The sequence below is a fragment of the Mus pahari genome, chromosome 13 (genome assembly GCF_900095145.1).
Source record: "Mus pahari chromosome 13, PAHARI_EIJ_v1.1, whole genome shotgun sequence".
Taxonomy (NCBI): Eukaryota; Metazoa; Chordata; class Mammalia; order Rodentia; family Muridae; genus Mus; species Mus pahari.
Genome location: NC_034602.1, coordinates 87,299,879 through 87,326,112, shown reverse-complemented (window position 1 = coordinate 87,326,112; position 26,234 = coordinate 87,299,879). Strand labels below are relative to the sequence as shown.

General features: G+C 44.3%; 1 protein-coding gene across 1 annotated transcript in view; it reads right to left on the bottom strand.

Moving 5' to 3' along the window:
- Window positions 1-254: 254 nt before the first annotated feature.
- The window catches only part of Bmp3 (bone morphogenetic protein 3), a 26,261-nt gene continuing 281 nt past the window's right edge, over window positions 255-26,234 (bottom strand). The window contains exons 1-3 of the mRNA XM_021210993.2: window positions 25,544-26,234; window positions 8,457-9,361; window positions 255-1,788 (exon numbers count right to left, since the gene is read on the bottom strand). The exon at window positions 25,544-26,234 is cut by the window's right edge and continues 281 nt beyond it. Of these exons, the coding sequence (XP_021066652.1) occupies window positions 1,597-1,788; window positions 8,457-9,361; window positions 25,544-25,853 (1,407 nt within the window). The 5' untranslated portion in view covers window positions 25,854-26,234 and the 3' untranslated portion in view covers window positions 255-1,596. The remainder of the gene's footprint in view (window positions 1,789-8,456; window positions 9,362-25,543) is intronic.

The window sequence follows — 26,234 nt, the reverse complement described above, 5'->3', positions numbered from 1 at the left end:
TGTGTGTGTGCGTATGTGTGTGTGCGTGTGTATGTATGTGTGTATGTGTGTGTGCGTATGTGTGTGCGCGTGTGTGTATGTGTGTATGTGTGTGTATGTGTGTGTGTATGTGTGTATGTGTGTGTGTGCATATGTGTGTGTGCGCATGTGTGTGTATGTGTGTATGTGTGTGCGTATGTGTGCGCGTGTGTGTGTATGTGTGTATGTGTGTGCGCGTGTGTGTATGTGTGTGTGTATGTGTGTGTGTGTCTATGTGTGCATGTGTGTGTAGAGGTCAGAGGATAACTTGTGGGAGCTTGTTTTCTCCTTCTGCCATGAGGGCTCCAGGAATGGTTTGGTAGCAAGCACCGTTACCCACTGAGATACCGTAACAGTCTGTGAGTGGAATATAAAACCACTTTGAGCGGCAGAAATCAACGATGACATACTTATGACAAGTGGAAATGGACTCTGTCTCTGCTGCCTCTCTCTCCTGGTGAATCATCTTTAGTCGGCTTTGATGGATGACTGAGGACAGTACCTTGACCTCTGTGGAGAAGAGCCTAGAAACAGGTGTGGAGCATGGTGGTCACCACAAGATAGTAATTCGCTTGGTCATTTCTAACAACGGCTTGTAAGCCTCAACATCTATCAACAACGTCATATGAAGAGAGAGCATAATGGTAAGAAAACTTAAAAGCTAACAACTTCAGGAAGCACTTCCTAAATTACCTTAGAGCAAATGACAGTATGTGTAGGAAAAATAAAAGGAAAAAAGAAAGAAAGCTACAGAAGTATAACACCCAGGGTTTCAAAAATGAAGCCTCTCGCTCGCTTTTCCTGGGAGTCGAGGCCATGAAAACATCTGTGTTTCCAATCAGCGACACGTCGCTCTTGGCATAGGCTCTTGGATCATGCAATCATCAGTGGATTGGTGCTGGTCAGAAGATTATATTATTGATGACAACAAAGGAATGCCATGAAGATGCAGCTAGAGAACCACATTAAGGAAACTTTTGTTTTTTCTACAAGAGGTACAGCGGGCTGACATATGCACACTCACACTAGCACTCGGCACACACTAGCTCGACTCCCACCATGATTGTGGAGAAAAACCTAGGATAGACAAGTCTCAGAAACCTTCCTGATGAACATCAAAGAAAGATGGGTGTTTAGCAGTTGCTGTCTGCTCAGGAGCCTAAGGCAAGACACCTAGGGAGAAAAAATTGCTCCTATCTACTTCCCTTTCCTCTTTATATGAGTAGACAAATGATAAGTTATTGCTGTCATTTCCCACCCAGTCTTAAAGCCCAATACAAAAATAAGTCAATGTGTTCTCTAACACTTCTAAAAACAGTTGAGTAACAATTTTTCTTATGTGATGAAGAAACAACAGAAATAGAGGTCCACGTTTACTAAAAATCTCACTTTTAGTTACATTCAAAGGAAAATCCAGTCCGGTTTTGTTTGGTGGAAATCTTCTATCTATTTGTTCATTTTCTTCCTGCAATAAAACATCTTTTGGAACAAAATGCATTGGCAGTGCAAAAAAAAAAAAAAAGCCCAGAAAACCCAACTAATGATTGGATGGAGCATCTGAGTGAGTTCTTGAAGAGGTTATCTACAAGCACAGGAGTCTACTGTCATGTTAGGATAGACTTTGAGCACTACGTTCTTGTTTTCGTCAAAGAACAAGATGCTGAGTGAGGACATCCTTTCCGGCACACAGCAAGGCTCGGGAATCCCAGAGACGACCCCCACAGCTCGCACTATGCTTTGGATGGTCGCGTGATTCGATGGCTTCAAAGACTGGAAAGAGAAACCAGAGCAACATGTTAGGTGAAGCCGCTCTCCTTAGGTCTCGTCACAGACAATGAATGTGTTTGAACAGTCCTAGAAGGGCCTACATCATTGAATATTCAGCCCAAACTCATCTACCTCCAAGGATGTGTCATCTATAAAGTGCGTGCTAGGGCCCGGAAATTTTGTAGGTGGTGCCTTTAATCTTCACAACAAATTGGTCACATTATTTTTTTTTTTTCAGAGACTCAGAAAGCTAAATGACATGTCTGAAGTCAAACAGCTGTAAGTACAATGAAACTTTGAACTCCATTCTGTTAGCAGGAATCATTTAATTAGAAACAACTTAGCCCCCAACCATGGGATTAATGTATTCTCCATGTTTTTAATTAAAACAACAAAAATTGTCCCTGACCCTCTATGAACCTTTAAAGAACTCAATAAACACAATGACAGTAACCATCAACTATAAAGGAGAATTTGTTCACTGTTATTAAAATTAAACTAGATGGAATAAAGGCTAGTTATTAATTTATTTTGTTGTCATAAGGATTAATCTTTTATTCATATTATACAAGTATCCAGCTCAGTCTATAGATTGGGGTTGACAAGACCACACCTTTGACCACTGGGGGTCACTGTTGCTCCATGGGCAATTTAAACTGGGTGGCTTGGTAGCCTTAAGATGGACCATGTCCTTTGGGAATGAAGGAAGAATGGGGTCTAAGCTTTTCACGTGGATGACAGGAGTTTGATCAAGGAAGCCTTGATTATCTCTTCCCTGAGAAAACAGAATGCGTCTCACTCAGGACGCAGTGTACAGCTCTACCCTCTCTGTAAGTATTGAGACTGGTCCCAATCTCAAGCCCAGAGCGGTCAGAAGAACTCCAGGAGAGAAGCTGCAGTGCCCAGAAACACAACTCTCCCAGTATTTGTCCTAGGTGGGTGTAATTAGTTTTGTTTTAAAAGCATTTAGAAGCAGAAATTTGAGGACTGGGGTTGTGGCTCAAAAACACTTGCCCATTATCTGTGTGGACCAGGGTTGGAACCCAGCTGCTCCTCAAAAAGGCAGATACAATCCTACAATCCTAACTCCGGAGTTCAAGGCCAGCCTCAGCTATGCAGGTGGCGCAGAAGCTCATCCCGGGGTTAGAGACTCTCTGCTAAAAGAAAGCCAGACAGCAGAACAGGGAAGGGAAATTTTACTTCAGCTAGAACTCTTATTTCTTACGGCTCAAAGGCTTTTGGATTCGTGAACTGGGACTCGGAGTCCCAGCCTGGAAAGAACACCAGGACAGGAACATGGGAAAATTGGGGGGCTAAGGGTGCATCCAGGCTAAAGGAAAAGAAAGTGATATGGGAAGCTGATGCACTGTCAGAAAATCAAAGCAAGGCAAAGAGTGGACCGGTGCTGGCAGAAGAAGGGAAATGGTATCTGAATCATTCCATCTTTTAATTTCAGTGAAACGAATCCATACACCACAGTACAATTTTTGTAAAAGAATTTTTAAAAACTACTGTCAATAGTACAGGGCTGTTTCTATTCTTGCTTCCTACTAACTTGAAGAATGTCTTTAAAAAAAAAATAACTTTAACTGGCTAATTAAATGGTTAATCAGTTCCTATTGGTTACAAGGCAAAATATTCTCGCCTTGAGTTTTAAAGGCTCCTAGTATTTGTACTTTACATATTGTTTGTCCTGTATGTTTACTTTACTGGATGAAAATTATCAGAAAAAAATGTGGGGATCAAAAGAGGATTCATGCATCTATGAAAATGTCACAGTGATTCCCATTAGTCCACATAATTAATATTTAAGAATAAAAACAAAAGACCTCTGTGAGTCTGTGAAGTTTGTAGGACGTGCCTTTAACATTGGAACACAGTAGGGCACATGCTGGCATGAATATTGTTGGCATTCACTTCTTGTGATGACTGAAAGCTATTAGAAAGATTCAGCCTTTCAAACAGCTTGCTGCTGAAGTGCTAGAGGCAGTTCTAGTCAGTTTGTCTGTTGTTAACTCTTTCTGGTTAACGTTTAATGCCTGGGTGTCATGTAGTGTAGGTGGCCTTAATTAAATGAGTACTTGAGCCATTGGTATGGCTCCATGCCACCTCCCTCGGTGCCTAGAATAGTGTATCTCGAGACCGCCGCAATATCGTTAAGTGGATGAAATACTTAGAAGAAATAGTACGCCCTCCGTTTTACCCATCTATGAGGAACAACTCCTATCAACAAAAATAAAAGGCTCTGTGCAAGTGATGGCGTAGATATGGAAAATATTCATGGGTGTTACCTAGGGGAAAATTCCTCTCTCTCTCTCTCTCTCTCTCTCTCTCTCTCTCTCTCTCTCTCTCTNTTCTCTCTCTCTCTCTCTCTCTCTCTCTCTCTCTCTCTCTCTCTCTCTCTCTCTCCAAGTCAGAACTGATGGGTTTAGGAATGAATATCTGAGTAATCTCCAGTGGGCGCACCAGAGCCCTTGATTCCGGGGTGTTTTGTATCAGGGACCTCTCAGATGACTAGGGAGTATCCTCTATTTTCTTGCTATGGAATCCTCCGATGGTGCTACCCTTACCAGAAATAGTCACATCATGCAGAAGTAATCCATGCTGTCATTTGCTGGTGCGGAGCATGCTGCCAGTAAGAATGATTGTTTTCCAGCTAGGATCATGTTTCTCATGGCTCTCTCTCTCTCTCTTCTAAGCTTAGAGCTGACACCAGCCACGAATGCAAATCTGAGTTCCTCTCCCCACCCGTCACACTCTTTAAGGGCAGGGCGCACCTCCGCCACCATTCAGGTGCGACTCTGCTGAGGCGGGTCAAATTTCGTGTTTGTGGTGTTCCTCTTCCTGACCAAGACTACAACGGGGAGATCCTTAAGAGCCTATCATTTTGCATTCATTAAATTTGAATCTCTTTATACAGAGAGCTTGCTTCAAAGTATTCCAATTATGTGTTGCTCAGTTCTCTATCTTTGCTGTTGCCAGCTTTTGCACAGCTCCTTGCAGAACTAACTTTATTCCTCTGACCCTTCTTGGATCCTTGGATCTCCGTCAGGAACCATGGATCAATCATTTTCATTCGAAATTTCTGTTTTCCATTGCTGCTAAAGTGGTGAGGGAGGCAGAGGCACAGAACTTGGCTCTGCCTATCTGGGTATTTTTTTTTTTCATCATATGGCATCATTCTGAGAGTCCTTCTTGGGGAGAACAGATTGTCCGTAAGAGCTGGAAATCGAGGGGGGGAGTGGAAGGGTGTGTGGGGGGGGATCCAAAGTGTTGTGTCTGTGAGTGAAATCTACAGGGGCCAGCCTTGCACCTGCCAAGCGGCAGATGCTTTCCTTGGGTTAAATCTGATCACAGGACATTAGAAGGGAAGAGTTGTGTCATCGGCTGAGAGCTTCATTCCTGACCTGGGCCGTGAGGTTCCCTCTACAGGATCCCGGTCCAGCCCACATGGGTGTGATGGCCCAGAGACTATCTAATTGGAATCAGAGAGAGGGCAAAGCCTGGAATTTGGGAAAGGCAGGATACAGCTGTTCTGAATTATAGAGCAGGTTGTCGACTTTTGCAGACAAAGAACCCCGCCATATAGGCCGGGATTTAGCCCAGGAGGCCAAAAAACCAGGAGGCCCCTAAACAGAGGAATCTGGCCTGGGAGAACTTTCCTCCGAGGCAAAATGTATATCTAAAGTCTGAGAGCTCTTTGGCACTTCAGCCAGCCCACGTGTGCTCGGCTGATCTGACCAGAGACCTTCATTTCCCTCTGCTGCTCAGACTGTATTTTTAGTTAAATATCCCACCCTGGATGCCACCGCAGGCACTTGCTAATGGCGGTACATATTAACCACCCCATTCCCTTTACATCATTTTTTCCCATCCTCCTTCATGACTGTTCTGACCAAAAGGTTCAAAGTCACGGGAGCTTAAAGGGAACCCCTCACACAAGTTAAAAGTTAAGCAGTTCCACACAAGGCGACACCAAACTTCCGCTCTCAATTTGGTGAGGGGAAATCTCAACCTCAGAGAAAAGACCTCCACCTGTATCCCTGCTGCCTGCCTGCTGCCTTTCCAGGTTCCATTTAATGTGCGATACTACAACAGGCTCTCTTTCCATTCCGTTCTCCCCCAGGAAGAAGGTCCCTGTGGAACTCAGAGGAGGGGGAATTCTCTTTTCAGTTTTGTGATGTTTGAAAAGGGGGCTGAAATTTTTACAAAACCTTTCCTGCCTGGTGGCTTTCCTTGCCTCCTGCCACGCTTGCTTTCCCTATGCAGAGCTTCCTTAGACACCAGCGTAGTTAATCGACTATGCCACTTGGTCTCCTCAACGGCCACCCGTTAGATCAACAGCAGACAGTTACAGAGGACCCATTCCATGTAGGTTGCTCCGCTGTTTCATGTCTTTCCTGTGTTGAAGAAAACTGAACGTGTAGAAAGTTTTATCGACTTATCTAAGGGGCCATTGTTGTGTAGTCCTGTGGAACCAAGATCCAAGCCAAAAGGAACTAACTACTTTGCTGTTCCAAGGAGACATTTGTGAAGCAGCAGCTTCACCCTGGGCATTGTTAGATGCACACAGTCCACTGCAGCCTCCATTTCACACACAGGGCAACAGATTTTACATATTAACAGGATCCCAAGCTATTTGACTCCTGCTAGGACCAAGCATGATTAGTTAATTCTGTGGATGCTCTAATGTATGTCTCTCTCTAAATTCATCTCTGTGGTTCTTAACTTATCCCCTGGAAACTTCTAGGGATGATTTCTTCTCATCACTAGGAACCACAGTCAAGTTCTTCTAAGGAGACAGCAGAAGGAAGTGCAACAAAGCCGAAGGCCACAAGTCTGGAAAGACTAGAGAGAAGTGGAAACATCCAGAAGCAAAAGGACCGAGCATCCGAGCATCTACATCTGGGTGGTCTCTGGAGCCTGGAGATTGGAGTGAGCAAGGAACGGAAGACAATTTTTGTTTAAGCTACCCAGAAGAACTTCATCTCATGGGACTAAGGGAAGGAGGTTACTTGGACAAGTCCTAAGACCTACCTAGCATCAGTCACTCTGACATAAAGTCAGCTTGGGATTACAACTCCCACTTCTCAGGGTCACGCTGTAAAATAGGACACATCTCTGTTTTATACAGTCACCATCTTGGTTACACCCAAGATTCTAAGTGTCATCCCAGTTGAACACATTTTGTCTAAGCAGTGAAGGTCCTTCATGATTCTTCTAATAAGACAGGTCACTTGACACAGCCCTGAATTCATAATCCTTACTTTATGTTTGAATTATTTTTTTAAAGAATTATTTATTTGTTTATCGTGTGTGTGTGTGTGTGTGTGTGTGTGTGTGTGTGTGTGTGTGTAATTTGTTTTCATGCACACCAGAAGAGTGAATCAAATCCCATTACAGTCGGTTGTGAGACACCATGTGCTTGCTAGGGATTGAATTCAGGATGTCTGGAAGAGCAGCTGACACTCTTAACCACCGAGCCATTCCCCATATGGTTAGCTGCCCATGTTTGGATTCTGAAAATAAGAAATTACAAAAATCCCCCCGGAAAGACAACTTTGTAGGGAATGTACAAAGCTCGTCTTTCTGGAACAACTAATGAGGAAAATAGGGTTTCAGACGGGTTGCTGGCCCAGAGGCTGACCTAGCCTTGTGTAGAGCCCTTTCTATGTGCATGCCAGTCAGTGAGTCTAGGGATCGACCTTAGCATACCAGTACACTTCACCTGAAGTGAAGCTGGCAGTCTGAGAGGCCAAGGAACATTTTCTCCATTTTTAAAAGCAGAATGGATTCATATTTTACTAAAAACGCTCTTTCCTTCCTTTTCTACATTCTGTCCATTTGGTCCCTGTATGGTGCGCATGGACTCTTAAGCTGTTGTAAGGTGAGATGGAAGTGACGCAGTAAGCTTAACTGGGTGCTGGAGCGTGTAGCTAACTTTCACTGTTGGGTGTACTGTTTAGGGAACTGTCCTTTGGACTTGCTCTGAAGGAGAGCCATAGGAGTTGGAAACACTTCTGAAAATAACACTGATAGAAAATGCAGTCCCCGATGCTTCTGAAATAAACAGAGGTAATTTCAGACAGGACGAGGGCGACCGGGGAGACATCACCACCATCACATTCTGTTTTGCCTTTGTGTTTTGCATTCAGCAGTCAAGCAAATGGAATAAGCACCTTCAGGGTTTCAGGCCAGTTCACCTAGCCAGACCCTGATCTTGACCGGCACTGGGACAGCTCAGCCCACAGGAAACTGCTTATCTAAAATTACTCTACATCAGAATATCCCGTTATTGCTTCCTCTTGCTTCCACAATATCCCTCCGTCCCTGGAACACAACTCAGAGGCCAGCTTCTGGCACCCGGGGCCTGTTCACTGTGGACAGGAGTATCTTTTAAAGTGACCACACGGCTAGATAGACGCCATGTTTGGAAACAACAAAAAAATGCATATTATGCACTTATGCTTTTTATAGTCTTCATACCTCCTATTACGTTTAACAATCATCAGAGAAAACCCAAGTGTAGCCATGTTGCCCAGTTCGTTAGACTTTTGAATGTTATAAATAAAGGTTTGAATAGAGGTTTCTAAAGGAAAACATACACTTAGCATACTCTTCTACCCCGTGCAAAAATGAAATGAGCACAAGGTGAAGGGCGCGGCAGCTACCTTTGGCATGGGGAACTGGCAGGCTCCAGAGCAGTAGTAAGCATCAAATGACTTGGGGGAGATAATCCATTCGCTCCAGCCAATATCAGCAAAGTCCACTTTAAGGTACCTCCTGGCACAGTTCCGAGGTTCGATCCACTGCTTTCGTCTCGCCTTCTTCAGGGTCTGCTCATCAAACTGCAGCGTCTGTCCCTTCTGATGGGACCCTTTCCTCTGTTTCTTTTTGTTCCTGCTCTTCTCAGGGGGCTGAGTCTGAAGGCTCTTATAAGGCTTTCTCTCCTCCCATGTTCCCTCCTCCTTGTACTGATACTCTGCCCCAGGTAGCTCATTGTTCTGCAGGGGCAGCAAGATCCCAGCAGAGCGCTTCTTCCTCCTCTCAACTGAGAGGCCTTCTCTGACATGGCTATCCAGTCTGGGCCCAGTTGCCGCTGTGAAATCTCGGTGTCTCTGTAAGCTAGATACCACGCTTTCTGGCTCAGAAATGGCAGCATCGTTGGCGTATACCAAGATATAAGGTTCCGGGAAAAGCAGCATCCTCGTGGGTAGCTCGTGTGCTCTGGAGGTAATGTTAAACCCTATGAGAAACTCCTCATTTTGCTTGGCCTTCCTTAAGAGCTGAGTGATGTCTTTTGACAGCCAAGACACACTGTCTCTATGAGGTCTGACCACATCTACAGACAGATGACCCAAGAGCTGGCATTGGTTGACTTTGAGGATCCATGCAGAGAGGTCTATCTGGATGTGTCGTCTCTGAGTGTGATGGGAACATCCTTGGGATTCTGGACAGCTCAAGCTGATGTTCACTAATTCTCCAATGTAGAAATACAGTGTGGCTGACAAAATGTTCTCCGACTTGGTTAGAGAAGTCAGATTGAAAGTGTGCAACCCCTTTCTTTGAAGAGTTCCTAGGAAAGAAAGGGAGAGAAACAGAAGTAAACAGGAACTACTATTTTATACCGTATTCCAAATTCAACTCAAAGTAAGTCGCTGCTCTCAACGTAACAGCTAAAGCCATGAAATTCTTAGAAGGAAACAGGAATCTTCGTGACTTTAGACTTGGTAACAGATTCATGTATGCCACAAAATGCATTCAGCAAAAGGGAAAATATGTCATCAAATAAAAACTTTAAAAGTAGAACGGACTTTGTCAAAATTAAAATGTCTGCACATTAAAGATAAGTACCAAGAAAATGGCAGGATGCTCTACACAATGGGATTAAAACGTTTGCTATAAAATACTTGCTGCCTATGAATCTAAATGTTTAGTAGCCAGAATACAATACACAAGTAACAGTTTTAATTCAACAACAGAGATACCGATATTTGCAGAGGACCTGAAAAGGTATAGCTCCAATCTACCTCTACATATCAAGTATATACGAGTGATTGTTGTGGATGTGAGAACATGCAGAAAATCATCAGGGAAATAAAAATCAAAACCTCAGTCATATGGTACATACTATAGCGGTGTGGCTATCACAAACAACAACAACAAGCCTCAACTATCAGAAAGGTTGTAGAGAGAAACTGGAACTCCTTCTAATCATTAGAGAGGTATAAATCCATTCAGCTCCTGTTGAAAACACTTTGGTATTTCCTCAAAAAAGCCTAACCAGGAAATTAACATATGATAAAATAATTCCTCAGGAACTGGAGACAGGTAAGCACTCAAGTAAGTGTACACACAGTAGCCAAAGGTAGAAGCAGTCCAAATGGTCCTCATCGATATCTATGACCTCTCTAAGCTAGATAGCATGCTTTCTGGCTCAGAAATGGCAGCATCGTTGGTGTATACCAAGATATAAGGCTCCTGGCTTTCCGTAAGAGCTGAGTGATGTCTTTTGACAGCCAAGACATGCTGTCAGTATAAGGTTTGACCACATCTACAGACAGCTGACCCCAAGAGCTGCCTTTGCTTGCTGAGCAGGTAAGTAGCTTGTGGTGCATCTATGAAACAGAACACTGTTACTGTGGAAAAGAAACAGTGATATGTGCTAAAAACACGGATGGGCCTGGAAAAGTTAAGCAAGACAAGGAAACTACATGTCAAAGTTCACTCACTGCTTAATTTCATTTGTACACACTATCCAAAATAGTTAAATTCATAATGATAGGAGCAGAGGGGCTCCCTGAGGGGTGAGAGGCAACTGAGAATGAGGGAAGAAAGTCCTTAATTTTCTGAGTCTTTATTTCAGGTTGATGGAACCTGGAACTCCTAATTATTAGAGTAGATATAAAGGTACATCGTCCTGCAGACATTAACTCCTGCTTTACCATCCATTCCCTTTAAAATAGTTAATCTCGTGTTATGTGAATTTCCCTTCAGTGATAAGAGCAAGGAGGGGTCCATGTTAGTGTCTGGAGGGAGGAAAGGGGAGGGAGGAATTATGAAATTACATCAGAGTCTCAAAAGAAATAACTTTTTATTTTTATTTTACCTACATTGGTATTTTGACTCCATGTCTTTGTAATGGTGTCAGATCCCCTGGAACAGGAGTTAAACACAGTTATAATCTGCCATGTGGGTGCTGGGAATTAAACTCAGGACATCTAAAAGAACAACCAGTGCTCTTAACCGCTGAGCCAACTTTCCAGCCCAAATGTAACTTTTTAAAAGAAACCAATACAGAACAGATTCCATGAAGCTTCTTGCTTTGTTGTTGTTGTTGTTGTTGTTGTTGTTGTTGTTGTTGTTGTTGTTGTTTTAAGGGAGGGGGGATTCTATTAGGAAAACTCTCTAAGCTGACAGGAGTTAATTTTGCTAGACCACAGTCACATCTCTGACCCATAATTGTTCCTGTCTGAAAGAATTACAAGGGATGGAAACGGAGAGGAGCCTGAGGAAAAGAAGATCCAGCTACAGGCCCAGAGTGGGATCCAGCTCAAGGGGAGGTCCCAAGGCCTGACACTATTACTGAGGATATGGAGAGCTCACAGAAAGGGACCTATCATGACTGCCGTCTGAAAGACCCAACAAACAGCTGAAAGAGTCAGATGCAGATATTTGGACCCAACCAGTGGACAGAAGCTGCTGACCCCTGTGGTTGAATTAGGGAAAGGCTGAAAGAAGCTGAGGTGAAGGACAATCCTGTAGGAGGGCCAGCCGTCTCAATTAATCTGGACCCCCAAGATCTCTCAAACACTGGACCACCAACCAGGCAGCATACATCAGCTGATATGAGGCTGCCAACACGCATACAGCAGAGGACTGCCAGGTCTGTGTTCATTCAGAAGTGATGTACCTAATCCTCAAGAGACTGGAGGCCCCAGGGAATTTAGAGGTCAGGTGGGATGGGGGTGGGGAGGAGGTGTGGGATGTGGAACAGTCTGAGGGTTGATGGGGGGTGGGCAGGGAATGGAATATGGAGTGTAAGAAATAAATTGATTTTAAAAAAGGTAGAAAAGTGTACAGCAAAGATCAATGTTCAGCTTTTCTAGTTTTCTTGCTCTTGGCTGATGCACCATAAATGTGTGAAAACTTACTTTGTGTGTGGTCGAGGGGGATGGGTGAGCTCTGGGGAATACCAAGAGCTCATCAGACTGTACCTCATCATAGCTGCCTAGGTGACCCATCTACTCATCCTTCTAGCGCAAGCACAGGGTTTCGAATTTGAACTGGATTTAATAATGGCCTCAGTCACTTCTTAGCCTTGCAACTCTGGGTGAGCTAAGGTTCTCATTCATAAAAATGGAAAGACTGTTGCAACAGACACTTAGAAACTGTTTTTGGATAAAGAGCACGGACTGCGCACTGGGTCAGGGAGAGCATTATGGAAGCCTGGCATCTTTGTGTCCATGTTGTATCTCTCCTTGACTCTGGATCAGAGTCCTGACCAATGGGACTCAGACTCACTACTGGCTGAGGGACCATCTGTCTGAAATGTGATGGTGCAACCTGACAAGACCCAAATCTACACAACGTCCCCTTCAAGTATGACCGCATAGAGAAGAGAGTAAATAAGGTGTTTCACTGTCAACTTCTCCAGTGCCACATTCTTGGCCCCTTCAACATAGGGGCCTTGCAGGTCTCCAGTCAGAATCCCGGACATGCGGTCACATGGAGTTCCAGCAACAGGGAAACCTTACAGGACAGTTGACCTTATGATGGGGTTATCACCTAAAACAGAACAATCACCTCGTCATAGCGGATGCTGAAACTGTCCCTATACCCCTATAAGGGGAACCATTTGGGGAAACATAATGTCCTTTCAAAGGATAAGGGTTCACCCAGAGTCACTAGAACTGAGACAATGCACATAGTCAGACCACGATTTGTCCAGGACTTCTTACTTATGCACAGCCTTTGCATGTGGCACCTTTTTTTCCCCTCCCTGGAAACCTGAAGCTTACATCAGTACCCTGAAGATGAGCTGAGATGTCTGTTATTGCCGTATTAAATCACTTGCCTACTTTACCACTATGACTTTTCCATCAGAATTCTTGTGCGAGGAGCCATATCTAATTTGTTGGAAGCCACCAAACTAGTCTTTGACTACAGTGTCTACCTCTGGTGGCATCACAATTAATGGGATATGTGTATCGTTCATAAAAGTTCTAACGTCTCTTAAATTAGTAAAGTGGTATTGTGATCTGAGCCTGTACTGTCATTATTATTATGGGAATTATGGTTCCTTCTATCTACTTTACAAAACATGGACTGGGTAAGATTTTACAATTCCTATACTGTGACTGAACAAATTAGCCACACCTTTAAAAGTGTAACAACATAGTGTTGTTGCCTGAAGTTCAGCATTGAATTCAAACTCTAAATGTAAATAGTTCAAGAAAAAACGAGTGAAGTTGCTAAAGCACATTTCTCATTCTTGTAAGTGAAAAATATGTAACTGAATGAGCAGGAAGCTAGTTAGTAAGTAGAAACCAGTTCTCGCGGGATCGCCTAGTGACCGGAAGAATCCTGCCCCTGGGGTCTGTCCCAGAGAGCCTGGCTCCATGCACTTGTTCCATATACGTACTTATTTCAGAAACACACACGCAATCATGAAATTATGTTCTTGATCAAAAACACGTTTCAGCAAAAACAAAACATTTTTATAAAGACGTGGAAAACTTAAAATGAGTTCATCAGGTCCCTAAGCGCGGGGGAAGTGCAATGGGAAACATATTTTGCTCATTTCTAACATTGTGTGAAGCAAAGGAGAAAACTGCCATTTGTACACATTCGTATGATCCATGACACTGGGGTAATATCTTACAGACCTCTGCAACAAAGCCACAGCATCGTAACAAAGCTGTCCAGGGCCTCTGCCCGGTAATTCAGCCCAGTCGCCACAACATACACATTTCCCCAAACTCCACACAGCTGAGGGGCGTTTCAAAAGCAAGGAGGAGAACACACCCTATTTCTTGTACGTGGCAATGAACGGTTACCCACAAAAACACCAGCCGGGGATGGATGAGTGCTCAAGGATGGGGTGTCATCATCTCACTAGGTAAACTCATCTTGCTTCTTTCCGCCACACACCCCCCCCCCATCTCCAATCTTCAGTCTTGATCGACTTTTGGAATTCTGTCACATTGCGTTCTCCCATCTCCCTCGTTTCAGCCCAGTGAATTATCTCAAGTTCTCGACCCCATGATCAAGATTCAGATGCACTGTAGTTAATACTTAAACTCCCAATGTGCTGGACTGCAATGTCCAAGATGACTGTGTCTAATTGATACATGCTGGAAATATATGGTACTCCCCGGATGTCACAGACCCCATACAGACAAGAATACAGCACATTGCACACATATACTAAAGACTTTCATGTGATTGAACAAATGAGTATACAGCAATAGTTAAGTGTCATAGAAATGCTGGCAAAGAACCTCCAACTATGGCCACAAAAAAAAAAAAAAAAAAACTCTTGAAAGCTGGTAAGAAGAAGGGGTTCAGTGGTAGAAAGAAGGGAGACAAGACAGAATAACTTGGGGGTAAAAATGACTAAAATTCATTATATATGTTATGAAATTGGAAGCATAAAATTTTAAAGAGAGAGATAAATTCTCCCTATAAGAAATTCAAGGCAATTGCTAAGTATTTACTTTCTGACTTTTTTTTTTTTTTTTTTTAGATCTTAAAGCAATTTAACTTTCCAAATACTTTTATTGCACTAGGATCTCAAACTACAGCTCAGGCTAGACTTGAACTCTGTTTTGCACTGGACTCACACAGCAGGCCTCCTGCCTCAGCCTCTGAAGTGCTAGGACTGTAGGCCATCCCATCTAAACTTCAAATAATTGTTTTCATGAAATGAAAAAAAATTAGGAATTTTGCATGATTTTCTATTTATTCACAGTTCCTGTACAATTTTTCTTATACACTTAGGTATCTAAGCTTAAATATTAGTGAGAGGAAAGTATTATAATATCCACTCTTGTGTTCTTAAGTATGCAGAAACATGGATTTAAATTTCTAATCACAAATTTAAAATGGACTTTAACACTTTTCTAAGTGTCAACGACATTGTACTATGAGTAAAAAAAGATGGACTTCATTAGCTTACAAAATTAGCTCATGCACTTTCAGTTGCCTAGCAGCAAGTACCAACTGCATACTGCACCCATCACATGCACAGGCAGCATTCTCAATCCTGGTCCTCGTCTAAATTACTGATATGGAGAAAAGTCACTGAGAAAGTCATTGAGATGAGGTTTGGGAAGCACATCACCGCTTCAGATTGAATAAATAAGAATACCTGACAAGGAGAAAGAACACAGGACTAACAATTATGCAAGAATTGTTTGCTCTCTTTTAATTTTAATTAAATACCTTTTCAAATGTTAGCATTCATCTAACTTTATTTTACATGCATGGGTATTTTGTCTCCTTGTGTGCCTAGGCACCAAGCTGTGTGCCTGCTGCTTATGAGTCCAGATGAGGGCTTCAGATACCCTGGAACTAATTATGGACAGTTGTAAGTAATTCCCAGGTCCCCTGGAAGAGAACTCAGTTTTCTTAACCACAGAGGCACCTCTCCATTAGAATATATGTTAAATTAAAATAGAACTGTATCACTTCTCCCCCAACACTTCCTTTCTCCCACCCCTTCAATGCCCCCTCTGCCCAACTCTTTCTCATGTCCTCTCATGCTGGATAGGTTTAGGACACAGGTTAAAGTTATCTGAGAGGAAGACAATAATTTTAAAAAATGTCTCCATAAGATTGGGCTGCAGGCAGCGCTGTACAGCACTTTATTATTCAATGATGGGAGAGGGCCCAGCTCATGGTTGGGGCCATTCTAAGGCTAGCGGTCCTGGGTTCTGTAAGGAAGCAGGCTGAGCAAGCCATGGGGAGCAAGTCAGTGAACAGCACCCTCCATGGCTTTTGCATCAGCCTGGGCCCTCAGGTTCCTGTTCTGTTTGAGTTCCTGTCCTGACTTCCTTGATGACAGAACCAAATAAATCCTCCCCTTTCCAAGTTGCTTTGGTCATAATGTTTCATCACAGCAATGGTAACCATAACTAAGACCCCGCTAAGTTTCAAAATGATAGACTCTTCTCTTTACCTTTGATTATGTGCGCATGCGCGCGCGCGCGCGCGCGCGCGCGCGCGCGCGCACACACACACACACACACACACACACACACACACACACACACACGTGCTCATGCACGCATGCGTTTTCAGGACTGACCATGTTGTAATGGATAATTGATTAGGGAGCGTATCCTTGGGAGAGGTTTATCCCCCACCTCGCTCAGCAGTCATTAGTTCCCTATAGTTCTTGTCTAGGGGCGGACCCTGTGACATCTGTAACATGCTCTCCCTTTGGTGTGAGCATATATATTGACACTGTTACTATTTAGACCTTGTGTGTGCATCCCACTTCTAATAGAAGATCTGGCTTTCTGGCTTCTATAAACATTCTTCCTCCTTTTCCACAATGTTGCATGAGAAATGGATGTGGGAGCCATGTAACATATGTATCCGCTGGGGTTGGGATCTCTGCGATCTATTGATCTCCTCGCTGTGTCTAGTTGTAGCTCTGCCATGGTCACCATGTGTCGAAGAGAGATGCTTCATTGCTGAAGATCGATAACTACATCTTTTAAGAGGCATCCGATTCCCCTGGAGCTAGGAGTTGTGAGGCACCAGGTTAGAGGGAAGGGATGTGCTAAGAAGCCAACTCCAATCCTATCCAAGAGCAGGATACAATTTTTAGTCTGTAAGCCATCTCCCCAACCCCAAGAATTGTTTCTGATTATGTGAGAGGCTTCAGAAAGACGTCCCTTTTCAGTGCTATAGGTGAGATTGGTATCTAAGCGTCATAGCTGCATGCAATCTGGTACCGAACTCATGTAAGTCATGACTCTGACTTAACTGCGAAGCGTCTATGGAACATTCAGGAAGGCAGTCGCAAGTCTACTACTATTGGAGAGTCCTCACAACACCGTGGCAGAGGGTGTTCAGAAACCAGAGAACATCTTAGTCTTAGTACTCTTGGGAAACAGCAAAAGCAAAACGCAGCAGGTTTCTTTCTAAAGAGAAGGCCATGGCTGGTTTGTTTTTTTTTTTTTTTTTTTTTTAACAAAAATACAGCTACCAATAGGTGGCGCCATTTTCATTCTGTTTGGTGGCAGCTCAGAACAAGTTCGATTTTCCTCGCCACTGCATTTTGGTCAGTGTTGCCAATTCCGACCTTGTGTTCTGACTTTAAATCATATCTGAGAACTGGAAGGAGGCTATCTGAACCCGAGGGTCTTGAGCAAGCCAGATAAGCTCCTCCACTGAGCTAGTGCCCAGGGGGCTGAGATGGTTTTGTTTCTGTTTTCCATTGAAAGCAAAGGCAAGCTTATCTTGACAATCCATTCCCTTGGCCTGTCTCTCTGATCACTCTTCATGACTCGTTCCTGACAAGGTGAGCTCTGTGCCCACGGGGCCATGGTTTGCTCTCTACCTTGCTAACTTTAGGGTAGGGCTTGGACGTTCAGCAGAATTCATTAAGTGCTTTTTATTCTGCTGTGTAAAAGGAATATACCAGTTTTATTCACTTGCCACAAATGAAAGAGCACAGAGGTCAGCTGCCTCCTTAGCGACTGTTGGAAGGGGAGCTGGGGTTGCCTGTTCCCTGCAGTGGTCTTTCTAAGGGGTTTGATCATTAAATAAAGATGGAAGATGCCTTTCTGTTTCTATCTGAAAAGCAAAACCAAAAGTGAGCTTAGAGAATGGACTCTAATTTGAAGGGGGCTTGTAATTACGCTCCAATTTAGGGGGTCTCAGGACCATTTTGTCCCCCTTTTGTTCAGTCGCCCTCCGTGACTAGCTGAGACAGTATCTCAGGAGCTAGGTAAAGGAAGTTCCTGTTCATACTGACCCGACCCGCACAGAACATCTTCAAAGGGAATGAGCAGATGCAATGAAAAGCTTTCTGTGCAAAGTCTGATTTTAAAGCAAATAGGCTAAATGAGAGCTTGATGATTAGTTAAGTCCCCAGGAAGGAGGGAAAAAGTCTTTTGGTCATACTGAAAGTACGTAAGCAAGCACAGGTCTCCACACCCACTCTCTGTTTCTTTCTCCAAAGGACGTTGAGTTGCTAGAAAGTTCCAGTGCCTGGGGTGGGGATGCAGGTGGGGACAGTGCACAGAAGTCACTGGCTGACTGTCCTCTGCTGGTAACTTAGGCCTCGCTTCTCCAGGCTGCCTTCCTCCTCCTGACAGGGGCTCTGAAGTGAACATGAAGTGTGACATTCTGTGTTGTTTTGAAGACTCAGACAAATGCTTAAGTTTTGTGGCATCCCCAAACAGCTATTCTCTATGTCCAGAGCAAAACATCAACCAAAGATGAGATAATGTATGTGTTTCTAGAATGGAAAACTGTTCACCAATTATTTATGTGCACAGAGCCTCTACCCAAGGGCATTCTGAGACTGTGAACTCCCCAGGGAGAGGGGGGCAGACAGGTCCTGCGACTCCTTGAACACCTATTGCTTAGTTTTACACTCTGTGTCACCTATGCACCGAGGACCATTTGCTCAATTTGTCAGATAGATAACTTCAAGTGTTCTCTACTTATACCAAAGTGAAGAGCTTGTCAAGTAAGTTCCAATTCCCCAAAGCTGGTAAAAACCAGTCTGAGGACCCTCTACATTTCCCTTCCTGTTCATTTAAAAAAAAAAAGGAAGAATTATTTAGAGCAGATATTTTATGAAGTAGAATATTCTCTTGTTCTGTGTTAATGATAACATGCCCTACAGGAAGTTACTTTAAGGCTAATTTATTTTTAACGACGGTGTTCTTGGCTGGTACATTTGCTGCTCTCTTTTCTGATCTTGCAACTTAAACACTGTGCATTTAAGTTCAAACCAGAGGGCAAACTGTGGCAGGTCCCCAAAACCGTGACAGCGAAATGAGGTAGAAACCCCGCCTTCCAAAGGCTGGCTAGGTAAGTAAATCCTAGCTCCCTCCGCTCCCACTTTAACACACCCACTAGGTTGAAACCCCTCTGCAGGTGTGAGAGAGAGGCAAGCAACTTGGATACAGCGTTTCTGTGGAAGTCTCCCTGAGGGACAAAGTGGCTATTTTTCAAGGCAGGGATTTCTTTTTCATCTATCTAGAACAAAGTGAAATGACTGTGCCTTCTTCACGGAAATACGAACACTTAGAGTGCTTGGGCAAAATTATCAGGCGGTATTACTAGCTTCAGCCAATTTTCTTTATTTTACTAAGTAGGGGACTGTCAATGCTCTCTCTCTCTCTCTCTCTCTCTCTCTCTCTCTCCATATATATATATGTGTGTGTGTGTGTATTTATATGTGTGTATGTATATGTGTATATATGTATATGTTTATATGTGTGTATGTATGTGTGTATGTTTATATATATGTACATATATGTGCGCATGTGTATATATGTTTATATGTGTGTATATGTGTGTACATTTATATGTGTGTACATATATGTATGTATTTGTGTGTATGTGTGTATATGTTTGTATATGTTTGTGCATGTGTGTACATGCTATATGTGTGTATGTCTATAAGTGTATATGTGAATGTGTGTGTATGTGTGTATGCATTTATGTGTATGTGTGAAGAATTGTTGTTTTTCAGCTCTCGCTAGAGTGTGATACCCTATTACCCATTTGTCTTCCGCAGCACCGTACAGCACAGTTGCTGAGTTCATGTGAGGACTGGCCTGAGTGTAGCTGCTGAGCTCCGGCCCTAGTTGAGCTAAAGGACTTTTCACCAAGACAAAGCTCTTCTTTTTCTGTTAGCTAAGCCGAAGAGCTGGATTTGAACCCCGTTCTTGGCTACGCTGCTAGTGTCTCTAACACTTCTAGTCTTCACTTCTCATCTGTGAAACTGGCAAACCGAGCCAGGGTCTGTCTCCCAGGAAAACAGAGGGCAACTCCATTGAAAAAGTCAATGTAAAGATACAGTATGAGCTTAGAATCCTGGGGTAGTTAGTCTTCATATGTTTCACACGAAACATAAGTGCACCTCAAACATCGGGAGTAAGTACGTATTGGTGAGCACAGGACATTGTGGGATGTTGTGGACATAGAGCTCACCTTACAGTACAACCCATGCAATTCCAAACCCATTTTTCAGCAAGCGGCTAGTTCTGTCTTACTCTTGGCTGTTGAGCAAAGCAGGACTGCAAAGATACTTTCTAATAGATTTCTTGAGGCTGGTTAGTGTTCTGGTGTGGGGTACGGCTCAGCAGCACGCACCTCATCAAGAAGTTTCTGTAGCCTACAGGACCTTCTGAAGCAAGTTACAGGGTTAGAACTTGGATCTGCGCTTGCGCATGGCGTATGTGGGGGCTTCTGAGCCCCGAGGAACACTGCTCTGGAGCGACCCCAGAGTGTTCGGGATTCACATAATCAACTCTCGCTGAAATGTCGGTTACTACTCGTGTCCCATTCGGCTCTTTTAGTGACACTGAAGTGGACAAAGGAAATACTTGTACTATGGTGAGCTTCTCTTTGGAAAGTGATTTTCTCCCTGGTAGAGGAAGGTTATGGAAACTGTATGTATGTCTTTCTCACCTGTAGAGTGTTTGTGACTAATTTTTAAGAGGAAAGAAACCTGACCAGCCAGGCTTTGGAGGGCAGATAGTCCATCTCCCCAACACTCCAGCACCAAGGGATTTGACACCCTCATCTGGCATCCAAGGGCACCTACATATGCCACAACATTCTCTCTCTCTCTCTCCCTCCCTCCCTCCCTCCCTCCTTCCCTCCCTCTCCCCCTCTCTCTCAAATTCTGCATCATGACATAATTCATAACATAATCATTAGAAATCAAACTTTCTGATTACTGCGACCACAGTAAAATGATGAAGACACTAACTACCAGGATTTGCAAATCCAACAAAAGGGAAAAATCATCAAATTTTAGGTATAAAAGTTCTGTCCCATAGTGTAGCACAGAAATATGGTTAGATCATAGACAATGGCTGCGATAGCATTTCTGTTAAATACGGCACACACTGGAGATAAATAAAAGACTTGAGAGAGGTCTTGAGTGAATGTTTCTTTCACCAAGGTGTGAGTGCAGATCCAAAGACTACTGAGGTGGTACTTACCCCACAGCTGTACTGCTCTACAAATAAGATAACTTTTCCCTTTCAAGCTATTATGCTGTCTATAAAACAAACAAAAATCAACCACAGAGAAGAAAACAATGAAAAAAAATTACTAATCCAGAGGAGGAGGAGGAGACGAAATGCAAAGTCAGAGACTCTGCAGTTAAAGAAGTTTATAACCTGGAGAAAAGACGACAGGGCGGTGCCAAATGGACCCACATCTAAGAAGTGATGGTGCAGTCTCATATCCCCACCTCCAGCCCTGTGAGGGAAGAGCCCAGACTGTTCACAGCATGACACTCACTGAATTTTGCAGATCTACTTTTATGGTAAATTAGGATGCTTTTAAACCAGTGTTTTTCCAACTAGATATCCTAGGGCCATAATTCTCAGAAGGTTCTTTTGGGGAAAAAAAGAAAAAAAAATGCTCTTTTTAGGGGAGAACAACCCTTAAGGGGATAGATAGATTCCACACTGTTCATTCTTTTCATCTCATTTGACCTTGGCACCTCAATTTTATAAATACCTTCCAGAGACTCCTTTCTGTGAATTTTTCTTTTATGAAATAAGATTAGGCCACTAGAAAGAATGGGTTTTGAAATTAGCTCTGTTTGCTGAAGTTTTGTCCAGCAGACACATTGTGATGCCCATTTCTGCTTCCATGAAAGAACCTGTTCTCTTTCATATTCCTTCCTAAGTCAAAACTTACAATGCAAAAGTACTTAAAAGTACTTTTATATTTCTAGTTTAAAATATTTGAAACAACTGAACAAGCACTTGTGAACTTCCACAGCTCAGGTAAGGTATGTCGTCCTCTTGGTTCCTTATTACACATAGATTTTAGTGCATAAAATTGAGTAAACCATCCGCTTGAATGAATTACCGGCTTAGCAGTTTTTTACACTGACCTCCGTTGGTCTCCTGGGGTCTTTGAGTGTGTGGAACTTCACTACAAAGCTACATTTGAATTTTTTTTTTTTAAAAAAATATATAATTCATTCTCTTTTTCCTTTCCACCCAGCGTGAATAATCAAGAATTCATGGTATTATGGATTTTTAAATGTCAGGGACTGTAAAGCTGTCCTGCCTATTACAGTAAGACTTCATTAGAGGCTATCATGTATTCAAAGTAGTGTGTAATTCAAAGCAGCTGTGCACCCCAGCTCCTCTCTTCCAGATGTGCTATTGTCCTCTAAATAAAAACATCCTACAAGCCAAGGACTCTATAGCTTCAAGCTTTGTTTCTAGGTGCCCCAGAATCTTGATAACTATATCCCAATAAAGTTATTGCATTCTATTGCCATGGAAACATAAACAACAACAACAACAACAACAACAACTTGCACTTTCCCATGGATCCACGTATTCTTCAGGACTTGGGCTTCTAGTCAAGTAGTGATTTTTCAGGCCTGGGTCACACATTAACTTTCCTACAGCCTTATTGTTAGCATTGCTTTTTAGAAATATGTTTAAAAAAAAAAATCACATTTTCCACCGAGGTAAAATATTCAAGTGTGAGTCCGTGTTACTTCAATATCCCCTTCTTTTATTTGTGAAGGCAAATATATTTTTCTTAAAGATGGCATATATCCATCGGGGCGCAGTCTTTTCATAGTTGAGAGTCTTGAGCACTGGTAGCTTTAAAATAAGAAAACCAAGCTCTCCTTGCTTCTCCTAGAGACCTTATGAGTAAGAGAAGTAAGAACAAGTGTCTACGGAAACAAGAAGCATAAGTTAGGTGCTGCAAAGGATCAAGGCAGGAGAAAAACCTCATGAAAAAATTATGTCAGCCCATAGTAGCTAAGGACAAACAAACAAAGATTAAAATAAAAGCCAATTCCACGTCCTTCTGTCTTCGGATGATGGGTTTCTATCAGCCCGGACTTCGTAGTCATCCCTAATTTTGTGAATCTCGTTTTAGGAAGGGAACAATAAAGGTCACCTTTACGTAAACTCTTACATATCAGAGGAAAAGCTTATAAGACCCCCTCCCCCAGGCTCATGGTTTTGGCAGACTGACCTCTCGGAGCTGAGAGAAGCGAGCAGAGTTGAGCAGAAAGTGTGTTTAGGATCAGTGCCACCACCCACCATCAGGGAAGTAGTCAGAGGGAGACCCTAGCAGCTACATTTCAGATATTCTAGGTCTAGAACAATGAATGATTTTAGTCAGGTGAGTTCCAGGGAGCAAATGGCTCTCTAAGGCTGTGTATCCCTCAGCCTGAGTAAGCACTCTCTCGGAGCGCCTGGCAGACCTGTGGGCGCTCCGTACACAGAGCGCAGGCACCTGACCGCCCACAAAACCCATAACATCTTTGGTAGAGAGGAGCGCATATGTCGTGGAACTTTAGCGTGTTGAACTGGGAAGGCCGATCTAATTTATTAACACAGACAGCATCTTTTGCCTACTTCAGCTCGGGTCACCCAGCGAAGGGCGTGTCTGGATAGTGGTGCTGATGAAGGGAGAGAGAAGTACAAAAGCTTTAGCCCCTTCTGGAGTCCTGCCTCTTTACAGCAAGACAGGTCTTACAACAACATCCTTCCACTGTGTGAGCAACTAAACACTCCTGGAAAGAGTCCAACCTGAGCCACCTCTCCGGGAGTCTCTAGGGAGGTAACATGACACTTCAGCTTCCACCACACACACACACACACACACACACACACTCGTGTCTACATTTGATGAATAAGTCATTAAGACAGTTTGTAGGATACTAAAGGATTACTTTTCTTATCAGGGAGCGTCGCCTTGTATATATGTTCACAGGGGCAATCCATCATTTCAAGGGAGTGTCTGGCCTCTGCTACAGAGTGTATCATCTGATGGTATAAGACACAGTGAGGCTGACAATGGATACTGGAATTACAATGAGTAGAAAGAGCAAGGGCCCAGATGGTAAATAGTTCTTACCCAGGACTTAGTCTAAAATCAGTAGCTAAACAATATGTGTGGAAGAGACAAGAAAAAAAAAATCCAAATTTACCTTCAAACGTTGTGACGCACCCTAAAAATAAAATCTGTTGATTGAAAAATGGCTTGTCAATTGGATACCCCAACTATTCTCTGGGTACATAAGCAGGTAGAAATATAGAAGCCAGGATGGTTTAAATATCTTCCTTACTGCCACCTGCTTTGCCCACCCACCAGCCTCCTTCAAGACCTTGTTAGTCCCACAGTGCCCTTGTGCTCAGCTCTGCTCTCAGCAATGCATTAATGTAAACAGATGGGTCACTGGTGTCAGGGCTATTAGAGAGGTCTCTTCAAGTGGCTAGAATGCTCAGCAACAGGCAGGATAGGTTTCTAGGTCCTAAGTAGAGGACAGTAGAGGACAGCTCTTTTCAGATCCTGCCCGTGGGTCTATGAAGCAAGTGAAATTTGGCTTAGCTCAGCTTCTAGCCAAAGACTTCTCTGCATTAAAAGCATAACTCACATTTATTGTAAATGGCGTCGTGCCCGTGAGCTCTAGAGTGAATTCACAGTGGCAAGCAAGGGTTTTCCTTGATGGATATTCCCCCCCTCCCCGCCCCCCAAGTCCTAACGAGTGAGGTCAGGAGAAAATTCATCTAGTGATTTGGACAGAATGGAGAGAGCACTGGAGACACAGCCTCCACCCTTGAACATTCCTGACTGTTCTTCAACCCAAGTCTGGAAGGCAGACTTTTCAATCACCTTTCCTTTAATCCTGAAGGTAATGTACACAAACCCTAGTGCATCCTTAAAGCAGATCAACAGCGAGTGTCCAGAAATGTTGCCCTCAAGCTGTTAGTATAAACTGTTCGCTTCAGCACAGGAGCTGGCAGGGTTGGGGTTGGGTGGCGTAAAGCCATGAATTTCAGCCTCAAGGATCTGTGTTGAAAAAAAAAAAAAAAAAAAACCGGGAAGATGAGATTTTCGTCGCTGATACTAAGAAGTGTTTACTCTCCACCGGAGGAGGCCTCTTCCCAAGCTAACTTCCCAGCCTGGACCACGCAAGACTTATTTGCCCAGATGGGTTAGAAATAATCTAAACAGGCACGCACCTGGCTTTGTTTGTGTGTTTGCCACTAGGGGACTATCAAGAAGAACTTGTCAGATACAGCAGCCCAAAGGTCGCGGGCGCTAAGAGTGAGTTCTGTGTCTGGAGAAGTGCCTGTTGAGTGCCCTTTTCTCTCTCTGGGCCCAGGGTTGGCATAAAATGGCATTCACTTCGCTCTAAACGCTGCCAAAGCCCGTCGGAGGGAATTTCTGCCGAGCAATTAAATCATCAGCATAAGATCTCCGTAGGGGTGCCTGGAAGAGCGGCTTCTGGACCCTGGGTGTTGGCCTCTTTCCTGCTGCACCTCTAACTAAGCCCTGCCACTGTCCCAGCTTTTCTTCTGCTTTCCCCTCTCAGCTGGGCTCAAACTGGGCTTATCCGGAACGCCCCTGGAAAATTCCGAGAGGGCAGAGGGGACCGGAGGGCAGCATATGAGAAAGGTCCCTACAGTGTACCGCGGGGAGACAGCGGAGTGGCACGGCGGGAGGGGCTGTCCTCTGCACCCCAGGGCGGGATGGGCTCCCTCTCCCTCCCACTCACCTGCGGCTGCGGCTCTGAAGCTGCGGACCGTGTTACCACCGCGCAGGGGCTGAGGACCTGGGAGCTGCGAGCCCGGTGTCCCGGTAGCCTGGACTCTGCTGCTGCCGCTGTACCTGTCATAGAGCCACAGCATATGCTCCGACACCTTGTCCTGCGGTCGCAGGTCCGGGCTCGGGCTACCACCTGTCGTGCGGTCGCTTGGCTCAGTCTCGCGGAGTCCCGGGAGGTGCAAGTTTGGTCTCTGTCCCTGTGCCAGGTTCAGGCAGAAGTAAACTAGCCACAGACACAGCAGCCCTCGCGCCCCGGCCATAGCAAAGTCCTGGTGTCGCACCGCGCTACTTCGGGTCGCCCGGGACACCTCGGAGGCGAAAGAGACAGCGGCAGAGCCGGGGTGGCGCTCCGGCTGCGAAGCGGACGTTGGGATCCCGGCACAGCTGGAACGGGGCCGCGAGGGTAGGCAGGTGGGCTCTGGGTGGCAGCCGCGCCCGCTCAGCTCCTCTCGCCGGCCAGAGGGCGGAAGGTCTGGGCGAGCGCAGCGGAGTTGTCAAGCGCGGGTTCTCCCTTCCGTGCCACCTGAGACTGGGAACACCCGGCCGGGCGGCCGCTATGGGGATCTGGATCTGCGCTCCACCAGCCTGGGACGCGCGCCGGGGCGGGGTGTGCGCGGTCTCAGCCAGCTGAGTTCTCAGAG